The sequence below is a fragment of the Hippopotamus amphibius genome, chromosome 12, assembly GCF_030028045.1.
Source record: "Hippopotamus amphibius kiboko isolate mHipAmp2 chromosome 12, mHipAmp2.hap2, whole genome shotgun sequence".
NCBI lineage: Eukaryota > Metazoa > Chordata > Mammalia > Artiodactyla > Hippopotamidae > Hippopotamus > Hippopotamus amphibius.
In genome coordinates this window covers 24,816,972-24,834,903 of record NC_080197.1, presented here as the reverse complement: position 1 = coordinate 24,834,903, position 17,932 = coordinate 24,816,972, and the positions used below count along the sequence as shown (strand labels likewise).

Genomic DNA, 17,932 nt, shown 5'->3' with positions numbered 1-17,932 from the left:
TAAAGCTTCTAGAAGATAAACAGAAGGGTAGGCAAAGATTTAGTAAACAGAATACAAAAAGCACTAACCATAAAGGAAAATAGTGATATAATGAGTTAGATTAAAATTAAGCACCTCTGTTCATCAAAAGATCTTTTTAGAGACTAAAAAGGCAAGCCACTAAGTAACAGAAGATATCTGCAAAACATCACTACAAAGGACTCATATCCAGGAAGTAAAAAGAACTTCAAATCAATTTAAAAAACAAAAACAAAAACAAAAAAACCCCAGCAAAAAAAAAAAAGTGCAAAAGATTTAAACAGATAATCCACAAAAGAGAATGTCTAAATGGCCAATAAATTTCTGAAAAGGTGTTTAACTTCATTAGTCATGAGGAAAACACAGACTAAAACCATAATGAGATACCACTGCTCACATACTAGAATGACTAAAATTAAAAAGACTAGCAACACCATAGGTTAGTGAGAACATGGAATAAGAGGAACTCACATACACTGCTGGTGGGATTATAAATGAGTACAACCACTTGGGAAACTGTTCGGTAACAGATGCTGATGCCGAATCTATGTACATCCTATAACTCAGCAATTCTACTTCTAAGTATATACCCCAAAGAAATTGTGCGTATATGCATCAAGAGACACGTACAAGAATGTTCACATAGCGTTATTCACAACAGCCAAAAACTGGAAAGATCCCACTCACTCACCAAAAGTACGAGTTAATTGTGGTTTAACACCACAGAATACTGTACAGCAATGAAAATGAACCACAGCTTCACCCATCATCATGGATGAATCTCACAATGTTGACCGAAAGAAGGCAGATTCAGTACATACTGTCTGATTCTATTTAAACAAAGCAAAAAACTAATACGACTAAATGCAATGTTAGAAGCTAGACCAGTAATTTCATTTCGAGGGGAAAAAGAGTAGAGAGAGAGTTTAGCAGGGAGTACAGAGGTGATGTGGTGGTTGCTACTTAGTTGATGATTTTGTTTTAGTTCATCGAGCTGTTCACTTATTTTTTGTGCATTTTTATTTGTGTATTTCAACACAAAAAGTTTTGTAAATGCCTAAAACAAAATAATCTGTACGCACTGATTATGGAAGGATCTCTAAAATACATTTTAAGTGAAAAAAGCTAGATGCACAGTAGTGTGTATAGCACAATACCACTTGTGTAAGGAAAAATATATAGAGATACATTTGCTTTTCTAAGCTTAGACAGAGGGACACACAAGAAATCAATAACCATAGCTGCCTCTGGGAGTAGAAATGGAGAGTGCTCAGAGAGGTGGTAGTGGGCTTTTTGCAAGGGAGACTTATTTTTCTCTGTAACCCTTTTGTACATATGCATATGTTAACTACTCAAAACAAGTATTACCCCTGGCAGGGAGGGACTGACATGAAAGGGGCATTAAATGTATTGGTAATTTCTCACATTTGGCCGTGGGTACATCTTTATTGTGGTAATACACTGGTATTACTTATTACAGCTTTTCATAGGTCAAATATTTAACAATAAATTTAAAAACAAAACAAAAAACCAAGTACAGTATCTGCACAATGACATGCTGTGGATGCTCAACAAATATTTATTACCTTCTCCATCCTATTCCCAAACACCTAAACTTATCTCCCACTTTATCTCCCGTAAGAACACTTCACTTTCTCTTCCGTGTTCTAATGGCCGGTTATGAGGACCTTCTCACTGGTGTTCTTAGTATCAGAAATATCTCTGCTACTGTTAAAATTCTACTCATTCTTCAGAACCAACTCAAGTCTCACCTATTCCATGAAGCTCTCTAAAAGCAACCATAGCCCAAACTTCACATGAGGGAAAATGTCTTTTAAAAACAGGAAGATCCTGGTGGCGCAGTGGTTAAGAATCCACCTGCCAATGCAAGGGACAGGGGTTCAATCCCTGGGCCAGGAAGATCCCACATGCCGTGGAGAAACTAAGCCCACACGCTGCAACTACTGAAGCCTGCATGCCTAGAGCCCGAGCTCTGCAACAAGAGAAGCCACTGTAATAAGAGGCCTGCACACCACAATGAAGAGTAGCCCCCACTTGCCACAACTAGAGAAATCCCGTGTGCAGCAGCAAAGACCCAATAAAGCCAATAAATAAAAATAAAATAAATCTTTAGAAAAAATTTAAAAAAAAATAGGAAGATCCTAAGAGAACACTTAGTGCAATCATTTTGCAGAGGGGGTTAGTTAATGTCAGGTGATAGACATGACTATTACAGTTGTTATATATTTTAATGTATATCTACCCACAATGAACAAAAAGACTTTCATCAATGCATAGCATAGTTAAATTTCAGAATACCAGAATGAGAGATGACCCTAAAAGTTCTTAGGGAAAATAGGTCATGCACAAAGGACAGGTAATCAGAATAGAACCTCTCAACAGTTACACCAAATGCTTAAAGACAATGGAATAATATAATGCCATTAAAAATTTAAAGGAAAATAACTTCCTACTTAGAATTCTATACCCAGCTAAACTAAATACTCAAGTATAAGAATAAAAGACATTTTCGGGCTTCCTAGGTGGCGCAGTGGTTAAGAATCTGCCTGCCAATGCAGAGGTCATGGGTTCAATCCCAGCTCCAGGAAGATCCCACATGCCACGGAGCAACTAAGCCCGTGTGCCCAAAAAAAAAAAAAAAAAAAAAAAAAGAATAAAAGACATTTTCAAACATGCAAGCTTAAAAAAAGTTACCTCCCATGCACATTTTCTTAGGAGGCTACTAGAGAATGTACTCCCCCAAGAAAAAGGAACACAGGACTCAGAAAACACAGATCCAAAACATTCTGAGAAAAAGAAATAAAATGCCCTGAATTTGGTGAAGGGAAATCCCAAGAAGTCAGCTATACAGCTGTTCTAGCAAGTAACTAGTCCAAACTGGAGGACAGGGGGTTCCAAGAAGGATTTCTTTAAAAAAAAAAAATTAGAAGTTTTAGAATTTGGGAGTAAATTGTAAGTAAACGAAAATGCACATTTTATAAGAATGATTACACTAGTGAAAGAAGCCAGACTCAAAAGGTTACATATGGAATGATTCTGTTTCTAAGATAGTCAGTGAAATGGCATAATAGGATAGAAAACAAATAAGCAGTTGCCAAAGGATGGCAGTGGGGAAGGGGCTCACTACTCCAAGGGAAATTTTTAAATCCTAACTGTAGTGGTGGTCATACAACTGTATGACTATACACTAAAGGGGTGAATTCTACTATATTTATGTCTCAATTTAAAAAGTAGGGGGAGAAAGGGCAGCTTTTAACTCTAAGAAAAGCAACTTACACAGAATAAATATAATTGTTGTATACTATATGGCTCTTTTGTAAACAATTTCACTATCATCATAATGTAAATACTTAACACCAACTGATATAACTACTTTAGGAGAATGATGGAGACCAAATGTGCTGCACAGGGTGCTGTGAATTAAGTCCTAATCTTCTACAAGAGGAAGAAAATAGACAACCTCTAAAATTGTAAAGTCAAGAAATAGCCTTATAAGCATGTTATTTAGAATACTGGCTTTCCTGTTTCCTGGACTCCTCCCCTGCAAAAGAAAACAGCTACAGTGTGGACAGTGGTTGCCTGGGGAGGGTGGAACTTAGGGGTGAAAAGTGGGGGCAATGCTGTTATTTGTTACAAGGTTCATGATACTGAGAGATCCTCCAAATCCTATTCAAAATATTACTTTACATGGAATTTCTTTTACTACTACTAGTTTGTCTCACAAGGCATTTACTCTCATTTAAAAATAATCATCTGGATTTTGTTTTCCTTGTGAACAGCTGAGTAGTGTGATGAAAAGAGCCACCATCCAGGCATCTTCAAAGTTGAATTTTTGGCAGGTGTTGTATGGGTTTCTTCTCTTGGAGTACTTGTGGTCTGACAGTTTATAGGAGTGATAATCTCTTACATAATGCTGTCTAAGCTGTCAACCTGTTTAGTGAATGTGACACTTCCAGACATTTACAGTTTTCACTGACTTATCTTTGTCTTTACTGCTTTTCTTTTTAAATGATTAAAGGCTGAATTCCATAAATATAAAATGTATATCTTACTTGTTTAGTTCTAAGTGTAAGATATCTAATGCCCCTAAATATATTAAGTGCAAGTAAATAATTAATTAATGGGGACTTCCCTGGTGGCACAGTGGTTAAGAATCCACCTGCCAATGCAGGGGACACAGGTTTGATCCCTCGGCCGGGAAGATCCCACATGCCACGGAGCAACTAAGGCCTCGCACCACAACTACTGAGCCCACATGCTCTAGGGCCCACATGCCACAACTACTGAGCCCGCATGCTGCAATTACTGAAGTCCATGAGTCTAGAGCCTGTGCTCCGTAACAAGAAGCCACCACAATGAGAAGCCCGTGTACTGCAACGAAGAGCAGCCCCTGCTCGAAACAACCAGAGAAAAGCCTGCACGCACCGCGACGAAGACCCAAACGCAGCCAAAAATAAAAACAAAAAAAGATTAATGAAGATTAAATACCTTTAATTAATGAGGATTAAATACATTGTTAGATTATTCTGATAACATTAACCAATGAATGCTTGTGTCTACTTTAATGGGATTGTTTTGTTTCAATATAATTAAGAGTGAATTTTATGGTTTGTGAATACAAAAACTTTAAAATATTATTCATATTTTTAATTAATGAAAATTTATCCTACATAGGAGGTTTTCAATATCAAATTATCCTTGACAGGCAAAGGAAGACTGTATCTGACTTGAACCCCTAGGTTTCCAATGCTAATGCTTACAACGAGATTAAAACAAGTAGTGCCAACTGAAATTAAAAAAAAAAAAAAGGCGTCAATCTAAAAATATATATATGAAGTAACACTCAGGTAGAATTTACATACGCCAATAATCATGAAGGAAGCAATGGCTGGAATTTGGGAAAGAGAACAGGATGCCATAACCTAGCCTGTCACCAGATTGCCAAACTGAGGTATTATCTCCAGGTGTGGTGGGTCATGACCTGTGTGAGTTGCTTTGTCTAGTCTATCCCTTTCCTTCAATTCGTACTAATCATGCAGGGTCTTATGCATCCCTGGTAAGGAATCTGGATTTGACTCCAACTGCAATGGGATGCCACTGGAGGGTTTTAAGCAAGGGATTATAAGATCTGACTTGCTTTAGGGATCAAACGTGCTGATAAATGTGAACAGGCTCTGTAAATGCTAAAGTATCATACCAGCATATTCTACTACCTTGACAGAGGACAAACTGAAAGGGAGAGATGAAAATAAGGCATACTAAAATCCAAGTAGGACAGGCCCATTCTAAATCATGTGGCCTGGAGTCTTCTCCCAGGCTTCTCTCAAGTTCCATTTGGGACTTGAGAAAGATCAGGTTTGGTGGAAGAGGAATCAGGAATTGTATTTGGCATATTAAGTCTGAGGTGCCCATTAGACGTCTAAGTGGAGATGTTGAGAATGTATCTGGATATATCCAACTGGAGCTAAAGAGAGAAACCAGGATGGAAATACAGATTTAGGATATACCAGAATATAAGTTTTGCTAAAAATGATACTTGCTAATCTTTATAGCATGCTGACTATATTTCAGACACCATTTTAAGTGCTTTATATGTATAAACGCTCTTGGTCCTTACTACAGCCTCAGCAGGTCAGGTCCCATGATTCTTTCTATTTTAAAAATGAAGAAACTGAGACATAAAGAGATTAAGCTACTTGTCCAAAGACACACAGCAAGTATGTACCAGAGCTGGGATTGACACCTAGGTAATCTGACTCCAGAACTCTTTAAAGCCATGGGACTGACACCTAGGTAATCTGACTCCAGAACTCTTTAAAGCCATGGGACTGTCTGGGATACACAAAGAGACAGGACTGAGCAGGAGGAGGAAGACAGCCGTCACATATGGTATTTCAAGTCAAACAATTTCCTGAGTCCTGAGGATCAAGTGACTGGTGCTGTTTCAGGCTCTGCAGACACAAGGGAAAAAAGACACAGTCTCTCAAGAAGCCCAGTCTAATAGCCATGAGCTGATGGCAACTATTTATTGAACATCTACTACGTGTCACACACTGGCCAAGCTTTTTAGATATATTATTCCATTTACTCCTTCTAACAGCCCTATGAGGTAGATGTTACTATTGCCATTTTAGAAATAATGAGACTGACGTTCAGAGAGGTTAAATAATATAACCTAGCTGTAAATGACAGAACCAGGGTTCAATCCAGGTCCATCTTACTTCAAAATCTGGTCTTTTCCAAGGAAACCCTGTTACATGCTACAACATGGATGAATCTTGAGGACATTATGCTAAGTGAAATAAGCCAGGCACAAAAACACAAACATTCCACTTATATGAGGTATCTAAAGTAATGAAATTCATGGAAACAGAAAGGAGTAGAATGGTAGTTACCAGGGGCTAGGGGAAACGGAAAAGAATGGTCGTTAAATGGGTTGTTTCAGACTTGCAAGATGAAAAAATTCTGGAGATCTGTTTCACAACAATGTAAATACTTAACAGTACTGACTGCACACTTAAAAAGTATTAAGATGGCAAATTTTATGGTATGGGTTTAAAACGTAAAGAACTTTTTAAATCTGGTCTTTCCAAGTATACCACATGCTATAATGGATATGCTTATTGTGCTATGGAAATACTTTTGAGGAAATAATTTACTCTGCAACGTGGGGGAGGGGAGGGAGTGTAGCAAGGACGAGATCAAAGAAAGTGACTAAGAAAGGACACAATTGAAAGATGAAGTTCCCTACTTTATCTTCACTATAGTTTTGTGAAGGCACCTCCATCTCAACCTGTGAAATAGCTCCTACACCTGTCTGTATACATCTATTGATTACCACAATACCAGACCAAACCAGGCTCAGAAACATTCCAGCACTTTCTCTCTGGTGAACTTCTCCAGTCTCCTCCCATTCCAAGTCATCCAGCACTGGAAACAAATTAAGTGTACTAAAATGCCCCATTCATTAAGTTAAAGAACTTCTGTGGCTCCCTACTGCCCTCAGAACATAGAGGATTTTCAAGATGAGTGCTTAGGAGCAAATTATCTAATCTTTCTGAGCCTCAGTTTCTTCATCTGTGTTAAGAAATGAGCCTTGACACTTGATTCAAAAGATTGAGAATTAAATAAAGACATTGTATACCTTCCACAATGCTTGATCCAAAGTATGTGCTCAGTAAAGGTTAAGGTTGGTTCCCTTTCTCCCCATTCTTACATATCCAGCTCAGTAAGGGTCATTGGGTTAAAGAACAGAGCAAGTATTTCCAGGATCTTAAGGCAGAAAAGAATGCAAAGGGAAAAAAGTTGTTATGGTTAACTGATGTGCAGGAAAATACTGCTCACCCAGAACTGCTTCTTCATCTGTAATCCTCCACAAACACAGACCACCTGGTCTTTATCTTATATTCCATCCTTTTAGCCATACAAGTAATATTGAAGTGGTTCAAAATTAAGTTCATATATAATGTTATATTGCGAAGTCTCACTCTCATTCTCTCCCTCATCTATCCAATTTCCACTCCACTCCCACCAATCACTTTATTATTATTCCTCTATATACTTAAAAAAAGTTTCTTTATGCAAAAACTGTCTTTAAAGTAAGCTAATGTTTTACAGGTGTGTTTGCAACGCAAGTTCTGGGAACATTGGGCGGGCGGGGGGGGGGGGGGGGAGTACAGGAAAGAGCAGCCTAGGTTTATTCATCCTGCTTTACCCTAAAGCAGTGTCCTTCATTCATTCATTTAAAAAAAAATTACTAATCATATATTAGGCACTATGAGAAGCCAGATACGAAGTATAGCATTAATATTAACTGATTACTCTTCAGCTTTTTACTATGCACCAGAAATGCATTTAACGCTTTACACAACTGTCTTTGATCCTCACAATACCTTAACTGGTAGGTTACTAATTATCAACTCCATTTTATAAATGAGGAAACTGAGGCACAGAAACGTAACTTGCCCAAGCAAGAGAGAGGAGGGTTCTGACTCCAGGACTGACTCCAGAGCCCCAGCTCTTAACCATGACGCTCTGTACTGGCAAAACTGATACAGTCCCTGCACCCGCTGGAGCTCAGCCTAACGTGGGATACAGGCGAGAAAAAGCGCAGACAACAAAGAAATATGTAATTACAGATTAAGAAAGTAATGTGAACGAAACGAATGCAGGGCTGTAACTGAATAACAATGGGGACCTACTTTAGAAGGGAGAGGCGGGGGTGTTGTGTCAAGGAACGGCCTCTCTGAGAGAATGACATTTATGATGGCTTGGAACACGTTTAGGGGCTGCAGCGACGACCCACCGCCCAATTCACGGGGGAGAAACTCGCGGCCCACAGAGGCTAAAGTAAACTCGCCCAGGGTCCCCCAGACGTGCAGACGTGGCGCAAGGAAGGGAGGATCCAGGAGCTGGGCCCAGGACTCGTACACGCCATCAATGCCCGATACAGCCCAGCCGTGCTCAGCCCCTAACCCAGAGCCTCTAGCATGCCGCTGCCCAGTGCCCCGTCGCGGCTGACAGCGTCGGGACGGCCCACAGGGGCCCCGCGGCCGGCCAAGAGGGGTCGGGCCCCTACTGCGGCGGCCTGGAAAGGCCTCTTCCCCGGCCCCCAGCCAGCTCCCGCCGGGTCCACCCCGCCCCGCCCCTCCGGGCCGGCTTCATACCTGCACGGCCCGGACCAGGCCCCGGCCTGTCAGCTGGCCTTGCCGCAGCTGCAGCAGAATGTTACCAGGCCGCGGCCGGCCGCCCCATCCGCCCCAAGCCGCCACCGTTGCCGCTGCCCGTCGCCCTCGGCCGGCCCCAGACCCAGCAGCCGCCGGCGCCGCCGCCATGACTCCTCGTCAGACAAACAGGAAGCAAGCGGCCCCGGGGCCGCGAAGATTTCTACGGGGCGACGGAGGGGGTCTCCGCAGCGCCCCCAGCTGGCCTACGGCGGAGGCGCAAGCCGCGTGGCAGGGGCCGTGCGCGCTGCGGGGGCTGCTGGGAAATGTAGTCTTGCTCTCAGGCGGGCAGGTGCGAGGGAGCGATGTGGTGTTTCTCGAGCCACTTGTCCTTCTGGGCCCTCCGTCCAGCATTTCACGGAGGTGCCCCGAGGTCGAAGAAGAGTCCCTGCGTGCGCACTCTCCCATTTCTTGCCCAATTGGCTAGGAAACGATCTTGGATTCCAGAGCAGGAATCAGGCCGTCTGATCTGATCCCCGCTGCTTCTTTCTGCCCCTGACTCGCCACAGACCTCCCTGAGCCTCAATTTCCTCATTAGTTCATTAAATCAGTAGTTCAGGGGAGCCTATTCAGCCAAGAAATAGCTCCTTGGGGCCAGCTCTGCGTCCAGCACCGAACGGTCCCTGGGAAAACAGTGGTGAGCAGAGCAGCCTAACTAGGTCCCTGTTTTGGGATGCAAGTTACGGGGGAAGACGGCACATCCATACGCAGATGCACAGTAACAGACTGGGTAAGTTGTGTAACTGGGTAGGCTGTTGTGAAGTTAAATGAAATAATGGAAAGGAAAAGGATTGGTAAGTTGTGACATCATATTCTCTGTCTGAGGAAACTTGTCCTGATTTCTCGCCACCAGGTAGTACGTTCTCCTCTACTCTGAGCCCATGTAATCATTCTTTTGGCAGACTTCTGTGGCATGATCGTGGCGTCTCCTCTCCTGTTTTCTTCCTGGGAGGGGTCTTGTAACATACATGAAAGAGGAAGGCCGAGTGTGAGGCAATAAGGAATAGTGGAGATTGTGACTCATAATTTATTGCCCAACCTAGAACACTTTTAGGAATGAAAGGATGCTATTAATTACAACGGGACAGCAGGCATATAAAGGGACTGTCCCTGGCAAGCTGGGATGGCGGTCACCATCCCCATGCCCATTTGCAAGGAGTGGTCTCTACTCGCCTCCTGCAGATTGTTGCTGAATTGTCTAGTTTTTCCAGAAAGGCCAGAAGTCTGGGTTTTTATGTGAAATCACCCAATTTTGAAAACTCTGTGGGCCAAATAAAACCCTATTTGTGAGCCCTGGAACAGGGAGACCAGGATCAGGTCCAGGTATACATGGACGTTTAGCATGTGGCAAGGGATGCATTTCAAATCAATGGGGAAAGAAAAAGAAAAAAGAAGCTAGGTCTTAAACTTTACACCAAAAGCTAAAATGAATATCAGACATACTAAAAGCTACGTATAACAAAATCAAGGTATAGTTCTAAAGCTGGATTGTGGTAATGTTTATACAACCTTAAGTTGACTAAAAATCATTAGATTGTACACTCAAAATGGGTGAGTTTTATGATATGTAAATTATATGATGTGTTAAAAATCAAAGTATAAAAATAGAAGTGACTCTATGGGAGTACTTTTATGATTTGGGGGTAGAAAAGCTCTCACTCATAAAACCCAGAAGTCATGAATAGGAAATGACTGACAAGTTTGACCTTAACAACGTTAAAACCTTCTATACAAGACACTATAAACAACCAGAAAAGGCAAGGGATGTTCTAGGAAACGGTCAACATCCAGAATGATGAACTTACTGTGCCCTCTGCCTGAAGTTCCCATCCCCAGAAAGCTCTCAGAATGGCTTACTTTCTCATGTACTCCAGGTTTCTATTCAAGGAGAGCCCATCCCTACCATCCATATAAAAACAGCACTCCTTACACTCACCATGTTACCTGCCTTGTTTCTTTAGTACTGTCTCCACCTGACATAGTTGCTTACTTTCTGCACCCCTCCCCCGGCTAGGGTATAACATTGGTCTTTGTTCATTGCTGCATTTATCTCCAGCACATAGAATAGTACTTGATGCATAGTAAGTGATCAAATATTTATACAAATTTGTTCAATAAATTAATGAACGGATGCATGAATACCTACAAAAAATCAAGGGAAAAAACCAAACAACCCAATAGAAATACAGGTAGGAAGGAAGAGGCAATTTACAAAAGAAAAATAAATGGCCAGTAAATGTGTAAAAAATGCCCATCCTCAATTTTACTAATAGTAGAATGTTGATGGTGAGAACATAAACTGATGTGACTTTCTGGGAAGAAATTTTCTAGCAATATGAATTAAGTCATAAAGAAATCCAAACTTTTTGACTCAATAATTACTCCCTAATGATATTATTTGATGTGATGATGATTTAATACAAAAATGCTTATATTGTATTATTTGTGAATGCAAAAATAGAAACAATGTAACAATAAAATACGATCATGGTTAAATCTAGTGTTTCAATATAATGGAATACCTGATCCATTGAACGTCATTATTTACAAAATAAAATACTAAGATTTCAAATAAAATTAAATATTCATATACTTTGATCTCCTTCTAGGAATTTGTTTTAGCAACAGCTAAACAAGTATACCAAGATGTATGACTAAAATATTCAGTGATATATTTATCAAAATATTGGAAAAATCTAAATATCCATCATAGGTGACTAAATGAACCATGGTTCATCTATTCAGCAGAATACTACACAATCACTAAAAGGAATAGGACACACACACACACACACACACTGACATGGGAAGATGTTTATGACACAGTTAAGTTAAAAAAGCTTGTGGAGGGACTTCCCTGGTGGTCCAGTGGTTGAGACTCCACTTACCAATGCAGGGGGTGTGGGTTTGATCCCTAGTCGGGGAACTAAGATCCCACATGTTTTGGCCAAAAAACCAAAACATGAAACAGAAGCAATACTGTAACAGATTCAATAAAGACTTTAAAAATGGTCCACATCAAAAAAAAAAAAAAATCTTTAAAAAAATTGTTTAAAAAAAAAAAAGCTCATGGAAGACCACTGTGTATCATGTGATCTCCTATGCGCAAGAAAAAAATCATCTGTTTTTACAAATTTACATGTACATTACAAAACCTGGAGGATGTACCACAATGTTCATTGCAGCACTATTTACAATAGTCAGGACCTGGAACCACCCTAAATGGCCATCAACTGATGAATGGATAAAGATGTGGCACATATACAATGGAATATTAGCCATAAAAAGGAATGAAATAGAGTTAGTAGTAGTGCGGTAGATGGACCTAGAGTCTGTCGTACAGAGCAAAGTAAGCCAGAAAGAGAAAAACACATACCATATGATAACTCATATATATGGAATCTAAAAAAATGGTACTGATAAACCCAGTGACAGGGCAAGAATAAAGATGCAGATGTAGAGAATGGACTTGAGGACACGGGGTGGGGGGCGAAGGGGAAGCTGGGATGAAGTAAGAGAGTAGCACTTTGTCCCAGCTTCCATATAGACACTACCAAATGTAAAACAGACAGCTAGTGGGAAGCTGTAGCAGAACACAGGGAGATCAACTCGATGATGGGTGATGACTTAGAGGGGCGGAGTCTCAGGAGGGAGGGGATATGGGGATATATGTGTAAATACAGCTGGTTCACTTTGTTGTACAGCAAAAACTGGCACAACAGTGTAAAGCAATTATCCTCCAATAAAGAGCTTAAAAAAAAAAACCTGGAGGATTATGCACAAAACAGTTGAAAGCAGTTACCACTGGGAAATGGAATTAGGAGGTAGGGAAAGACTATTCATTTTCCTACATTTTACAGTGTTATTTGCATTTTATTATAAGCATAGATAACTTTAATAATTTAAAATGTAAATTTAAGAAATTATATATCTATAACTGGATAGAAAGGTGCTCACCACACATTCTTGAAAGAAAAATAAAGCAAGTTATAAAGGAAGAGGTATATTATGACCCCATTCATGTATAATTAGACATTTGTACTGTATATGGTTATATGCACAGAATTACCTGAAAGAAATGTTATCAAAAATGGCAACTGTGGTTATCACAATGTAGACAGATTTCAGGTCATTTTTACTTTATTAATATTTTTCATAATTTTTTACATAATCCATCATTTTTACACTCAGGGAAAAAAGGTCTTTTAATGTTAAAAATTAAGAAAAAAGAAAAGAAAATAAAAGACATTCCGGGGACACAAAGCTGGACATTGGTCAGCCTTCTGGGCAGCAGACAGCCTTCCCTGGGCCATCACAGCCCCAGGATTCCACCCAGAGCTCTTCCTGAGACATATGGTGGAGTATACTATCATCCTTGTCATAGCAAGGAGACAGGATCCTGACAAATCTTACAGTTCAAATGGCCCTTCGGGTTTCCCTTGGCACTCATCACGCTGGGAACAAGTCTTCCCACCTCAGTTTTGATGCAACTACAAATGTCACTTCACATTCCTAAATTTATACCTTCCTCGGCCCAGCCGGGCCCACGCATTCCCCAAATCTGGCAGTTCACTGAGTCAAAAATGATCACATCAAGTTCAGTCCTAAGGTCACTACTGACTAGGAAATAAGGAGACAGGTTTCCAGAAACCTCTGGGTAAAGGCATTCTTGCCACTTCACCTGTTCTCCTGGCCTTTTCCGTAGAAACCAGATGAGTGTCTTTCACCACGAGAGGGCGTAGCACCCCTCCCGTAAGAGGCCAGTTGATGTCAATGTAGGTCAAGGTTAGAAAAACTGACGCTCCTTAATAGGCTAATTTGTTTTTCCCCACAATAATCCCAAATGGCTTAACCAAATATGCTGATACTACTCAGAGAATATCACTTCTTGTAAATGAGTTACCAAACTCAACTGGGCAGATGGATTTTCTGGGGAAATTTTTTTAGATCATATTTTTTAATCAGAGAAAAGTCACTTTAATCAAAGCAACAGGCACAGTTATGTTCAGACCACAGAAACAACTGTCCATGCATCGTTCTTTGGTGTTATATTCAGACCACAGAAACAACTGTCCATGCATCGTTCTTTGGTGTTATTTCCGACTGTTATATTTTTTCACATTACATTTCTAATGTACAGCCTCTCGAGGATTTGTTTCAAAAATGTTTGTTGAATACCATTTTACCTGCCAGGCACTATTGTGGGTGCTAGGGTACAGTGCTAAATAAAAGAAACAAGGCCCCTGCCCTCATGGAGCTTATACACTTGTGTAAGACCCTCACTTTTTTGAGCATTTACCATTGGCCAAGCACCTTATTTGCAATATTTCATTTTCCAACTTTTTGGGGGGAAATTTTCAAATCTACAGAAAAGATGAGGCAATAATACTATAAATACTCATATATCCTTGCTTAAACTCACCAATTGTTAACAATGTTTTATCTTTTCTTCTACCTACATACATATATATATACACATATATCACATTTTTTGCTAAACCATTTGAAAGTAAATTACAGATATCATGATACTACACCCCAATGCTTCAGCATATATCTCCCAAGAACAAGGACATGCTCCTAATAACCATGACACCATCACGCTCAAGAAATTTATGTTGATATATTACCTTATATTCAACTATCTGCAATTGCCCCCCAAATGTCCCATAGACTATCGTCTCCCCACCCACCATCCAGGATTCAATCAAGGATCATTCATTGCTTTTGAATGCCATGTCTCTTGTGTCTTTTAATCTCCAAGAGTCCCCTCATCTTTTCTGTCTTTCATGACATTGACAGTTTTTAAGGGTCTGGCCAATTTTGCTGAATGCCCTACCATCTGGATTTCTTGACTATCTTCTCATGATTAGATTGGGGCTCAGATTTTTTAGCAAGAATACTACATAGGTGATGCTGTGTCTTTCCCATTGCTTCACATCAGGATGAAATAATGTAAATTTGTCCCGTTATTAATCATGCCAAGTGTGGTGTCTGCCAACTGCCTTTATTGGTAAGGTACATTTTTCCCTTTGTAATTAGTAAGTAATATGTGGCCTTCAAGACTGAGGATATCTTGTTCCCCAACTATCTTTACTCAGTAGTTTTTAGCATCCTTTGATGATTCCCACATGGATTATTATGCTAGTGGTTGCAAAATTGTGATTTTCTAATTTTATCATTTCTTCCCCTTTTATTAGATTATATTCTCCTAAAAAAAGGAGCCCTTCCTTTTTTTATCTGGGATACCTCTATGGACTATGGATTGTTTACGGATTGTCTTTTATGTAATGTGTTATAATCCATTACTTTTGTTACTCTGTTTTCCTTTGATTTGATAGGTTATCATTTATATTCAGTGAAATGCATAGAACGTGTTTAATTTGATGAGTTTTGGCATATGTCTATACCTGTGTAACCAATACCCCAATCTAACCAATACCCCAATGGATATAAAACATTTCTATCATTCCAGAAAGTTTCTCATGCTCTTTCCCAGTCAACTCCTGCCCCCTGGCAACCACTGTCCTGATTTTCATCATCAAAGGTTAGTTTTGATGGTACTAGAACTACATGTAAATGGAAATATACAGTATGCAGTTTCTGTGCCTAGCTTCTTTCAGTCAACATAATGTTTTTGAGATTCATCTGTGTTCTTCCATGTGTCAGTGGTTCACTCCTTTTTACTACTCTGAAGTATTTCATTGTATAAATATACATAATTTGTTTATTCTCCTGTTGATATAGAATTATGTTATTTCTACTTTGGGGCTATTACGAATAAAGCTAATCTTATATAAGTTTACATAAGTCTAAACATCCTTATACGAGTTTTGGGGCCGTATGCTTTCATTATTATGTTTTTAATGTTTTCGTTGAAAGAAAGTTTCTTTAAATTCTACGGTGCTTTACAACTTTAAAAAGTCTCACACAGCTGATTACATATAATCCCATAATAACCCTCTTTTTTCCCCCACCCATATATTGCTTCTTCCCGCTTCCCTCTCCTCACTGGTAACCACTAGTTTGTTCTCTATATCTGTGAAACTGCTTCTTTTTTTTTGTTATATTCACTAGTTTGTTGTATTTTTTAGATACTACATATAAGTGATATCATACAGTATTTGTCTTTCTCTGTCTGTCTAATTTCACTTTGCATAATACCCTCCAAGTCCGTCCATGCTGCTGCAAATCGCAAAATTTCATTCTTTTTTATGGCTGAGTAGTATTCCATATATGTATATACACACACCATATCTTCTTTATTCATCTGTTGATGGACACTTAGGTTGCCTCCATACCTTGGCAATTGTAAATAATGCTGCTATGAACATTGTGGTACATGTATCTTTTCGAATTAGTGGGTTTTTTAAAAAAAAATACATACCTAGGACTAGAATCGCTGGGTCATATGTGGTAGATCCATTTTTTAGTTTTTTGAGAAACCTCCATACTGTTGTCCACAGTGGCTACGCCAATTTCCATTCCCACCAACAGCGTATGAGAGTTTCCTTTTCTCTACATCCTTGCCAGCATTTGTTATTTGGGCTGTTTTTGATGATAGCCATCCTGATTGGTGTGAGGTGATATCTCATTGTGGTTTTGATTTGCATTTCCCTTATGATGAGTGACATCGAGCATCTTTTCATGTCTGTTAGCCATCTGCATTTCCTCTTTGGAAAAAAATGTGTATTCAGTTCTTCTGCCCATTTTTTAATCGAGTTGTTTGTTTTTTTGATGTTGAGTTGTATGAGCTATTTATATATGTTGGAATATTAATCCCTTATCAGTGAAATCATTTGCAAATATCTTCTCCCATTCAGTAGGTTGTCTTTTCGTTTTGTCAGAAAGAGAAATTAAGGAAACAATCCCATTAACCATCACATCAAAAAGAATAAAATACCTAGGAATAAACCTACCTAAGGAGGTAAAAGACCTGTACTTGGAAAACTATAGATAAGATACTGATGAAAGAAACTGAAGATGATACACACAGATGGAAAGATATACCATGTTCTTGGATTGGAAGAATTAATATTGTTAAAATGACCATACACCCAAGGCAGTCTACAGATTCAGTGCAGTTCCTATCAAAATAAAATGGCATTTTGCATAGAACTAGAAAAAATAATTTTAAAATTTGTATGTAAACACAAAAGACCCCAAATAGCCAAAACAATCTTGAGAAAGAAGAACAGAGCTGGAGGAATCATGCTGTCTGACTTCAGATTATACTACAAAACTACAGTAATCAAAACAGTATGGTACTGACACAAAAACTGAGACATAGATCAATGGAACAGAATAGAGAGCCCAGAAATAAATAAACCCACACTTATAAGGTCAAGTAAATTATGACAAAGAATGCAAGAGCATACAATGGAGAAAAGACAATCTCTTCAATAAATGGTGCTGGAAAAACTGGACAGCTACATGTAAAAGAATGAAATTAGGTAATTTTTTAACACCATATATACAAATAAGCTCAAAATGGATTAAAGACCTAAATGTAAGACCAGATACTATAAAACTCCTAGAGGAAAACATAGGCAGAACAGTCTTTGACATAAATCACAGCAATATTTTTTTGGATCTGTCTCCTAAAGCAAAGGAAACCAAGTAAAAAATAAACAAATGGAACCTAATTAAACTTAAAAGCTTTCACACAGCAAAGGATACCACTGACGAAATGAAAAGACAACCTACTGAATAGAAGATATTTGCAAATGATATGTCCAATAAGGGGTTAATATCCAACATCATTATTCTTTTTAATGCTCAAATTGTCCCAAATTTGACCACTGGTAGTCCTGTTAAGCCAGTTCCTGTGTCCTTTTGATATCTTCTGGGACAGTCCTAATTTTAAATGGCCCCTGTGAGACTTGAACTTGTTCAACTCTGTCACCTGATCTGAGTTCAGAAAATACAGTCACTCTAGATCTCTGCTCCAATCCCCATCAATGTAGATTCTTTCCTCACTTCCATAGCCAGTCACTCCTTAATCTACAATAGTACTTCCTAACCTTTTGAGGGGCTGAGGACCCTTTTATGATGAAAGCTTAAACCCTTTCTCACCAAAAGGATGTACACGTGCACACACACACACACACACTCACACACACACTAATTTTGCCACAAGGTTCTTGGCTTGGCCTTCCAACTAGCTGTCT

General features: G+C 39.3%; 2 protein-coding genes across 5 annotated transcripts in view; both read right to left on the bottom strand.

Moving 5' to 3' along the window:
• TRPC4AP (transient receptor potential cation channel subfamily C member 4 associated protein) overlaps positions 1-8,936 on the bottom strand; it is a 71,223-nt gene extending 62,287 nt beyond the window's left edge. For 3 of the 4 annotated variants that reach the window (XM_057700878.1, XM_057700879.1, XM_057700880.1), the window contains exon 1: positions 8,706-8,936. In XM_057700878.1, the coding sequence (XP_057556861.1) occupies positions 8,706-8,873 (168 nt within the window). In that variant the 5' untranslated portion in view covers positions 8,874-8,936. Of the gene's footprint in view, positions 1-7,183; positions 7,312-8,705 lie in introns of all 4 variants that reach the window. The other variant, XM_057700881.1, reaches the window with a different exon arrangement.
• A 3,913-nt stretch (positions 8,937-12,849) lies between these two features.
• EDEM2 (ER degradation enhancing alpha-mannosidase like protein 2) overlaps positions 12,850-17,932 on the bottom strand; it is a 46,173-nt gene continuing 41,090 nt past the window's right edge. Inside the window, exon 13 of the transcript XR_009048457.1 lies at positions 12,850-16,435. The gene's annotated coding sequence lies outside the window, so the exon portion shown is untranslated. The remainder of the gene's footprint in view (positions 16,436-17,932) is intronic.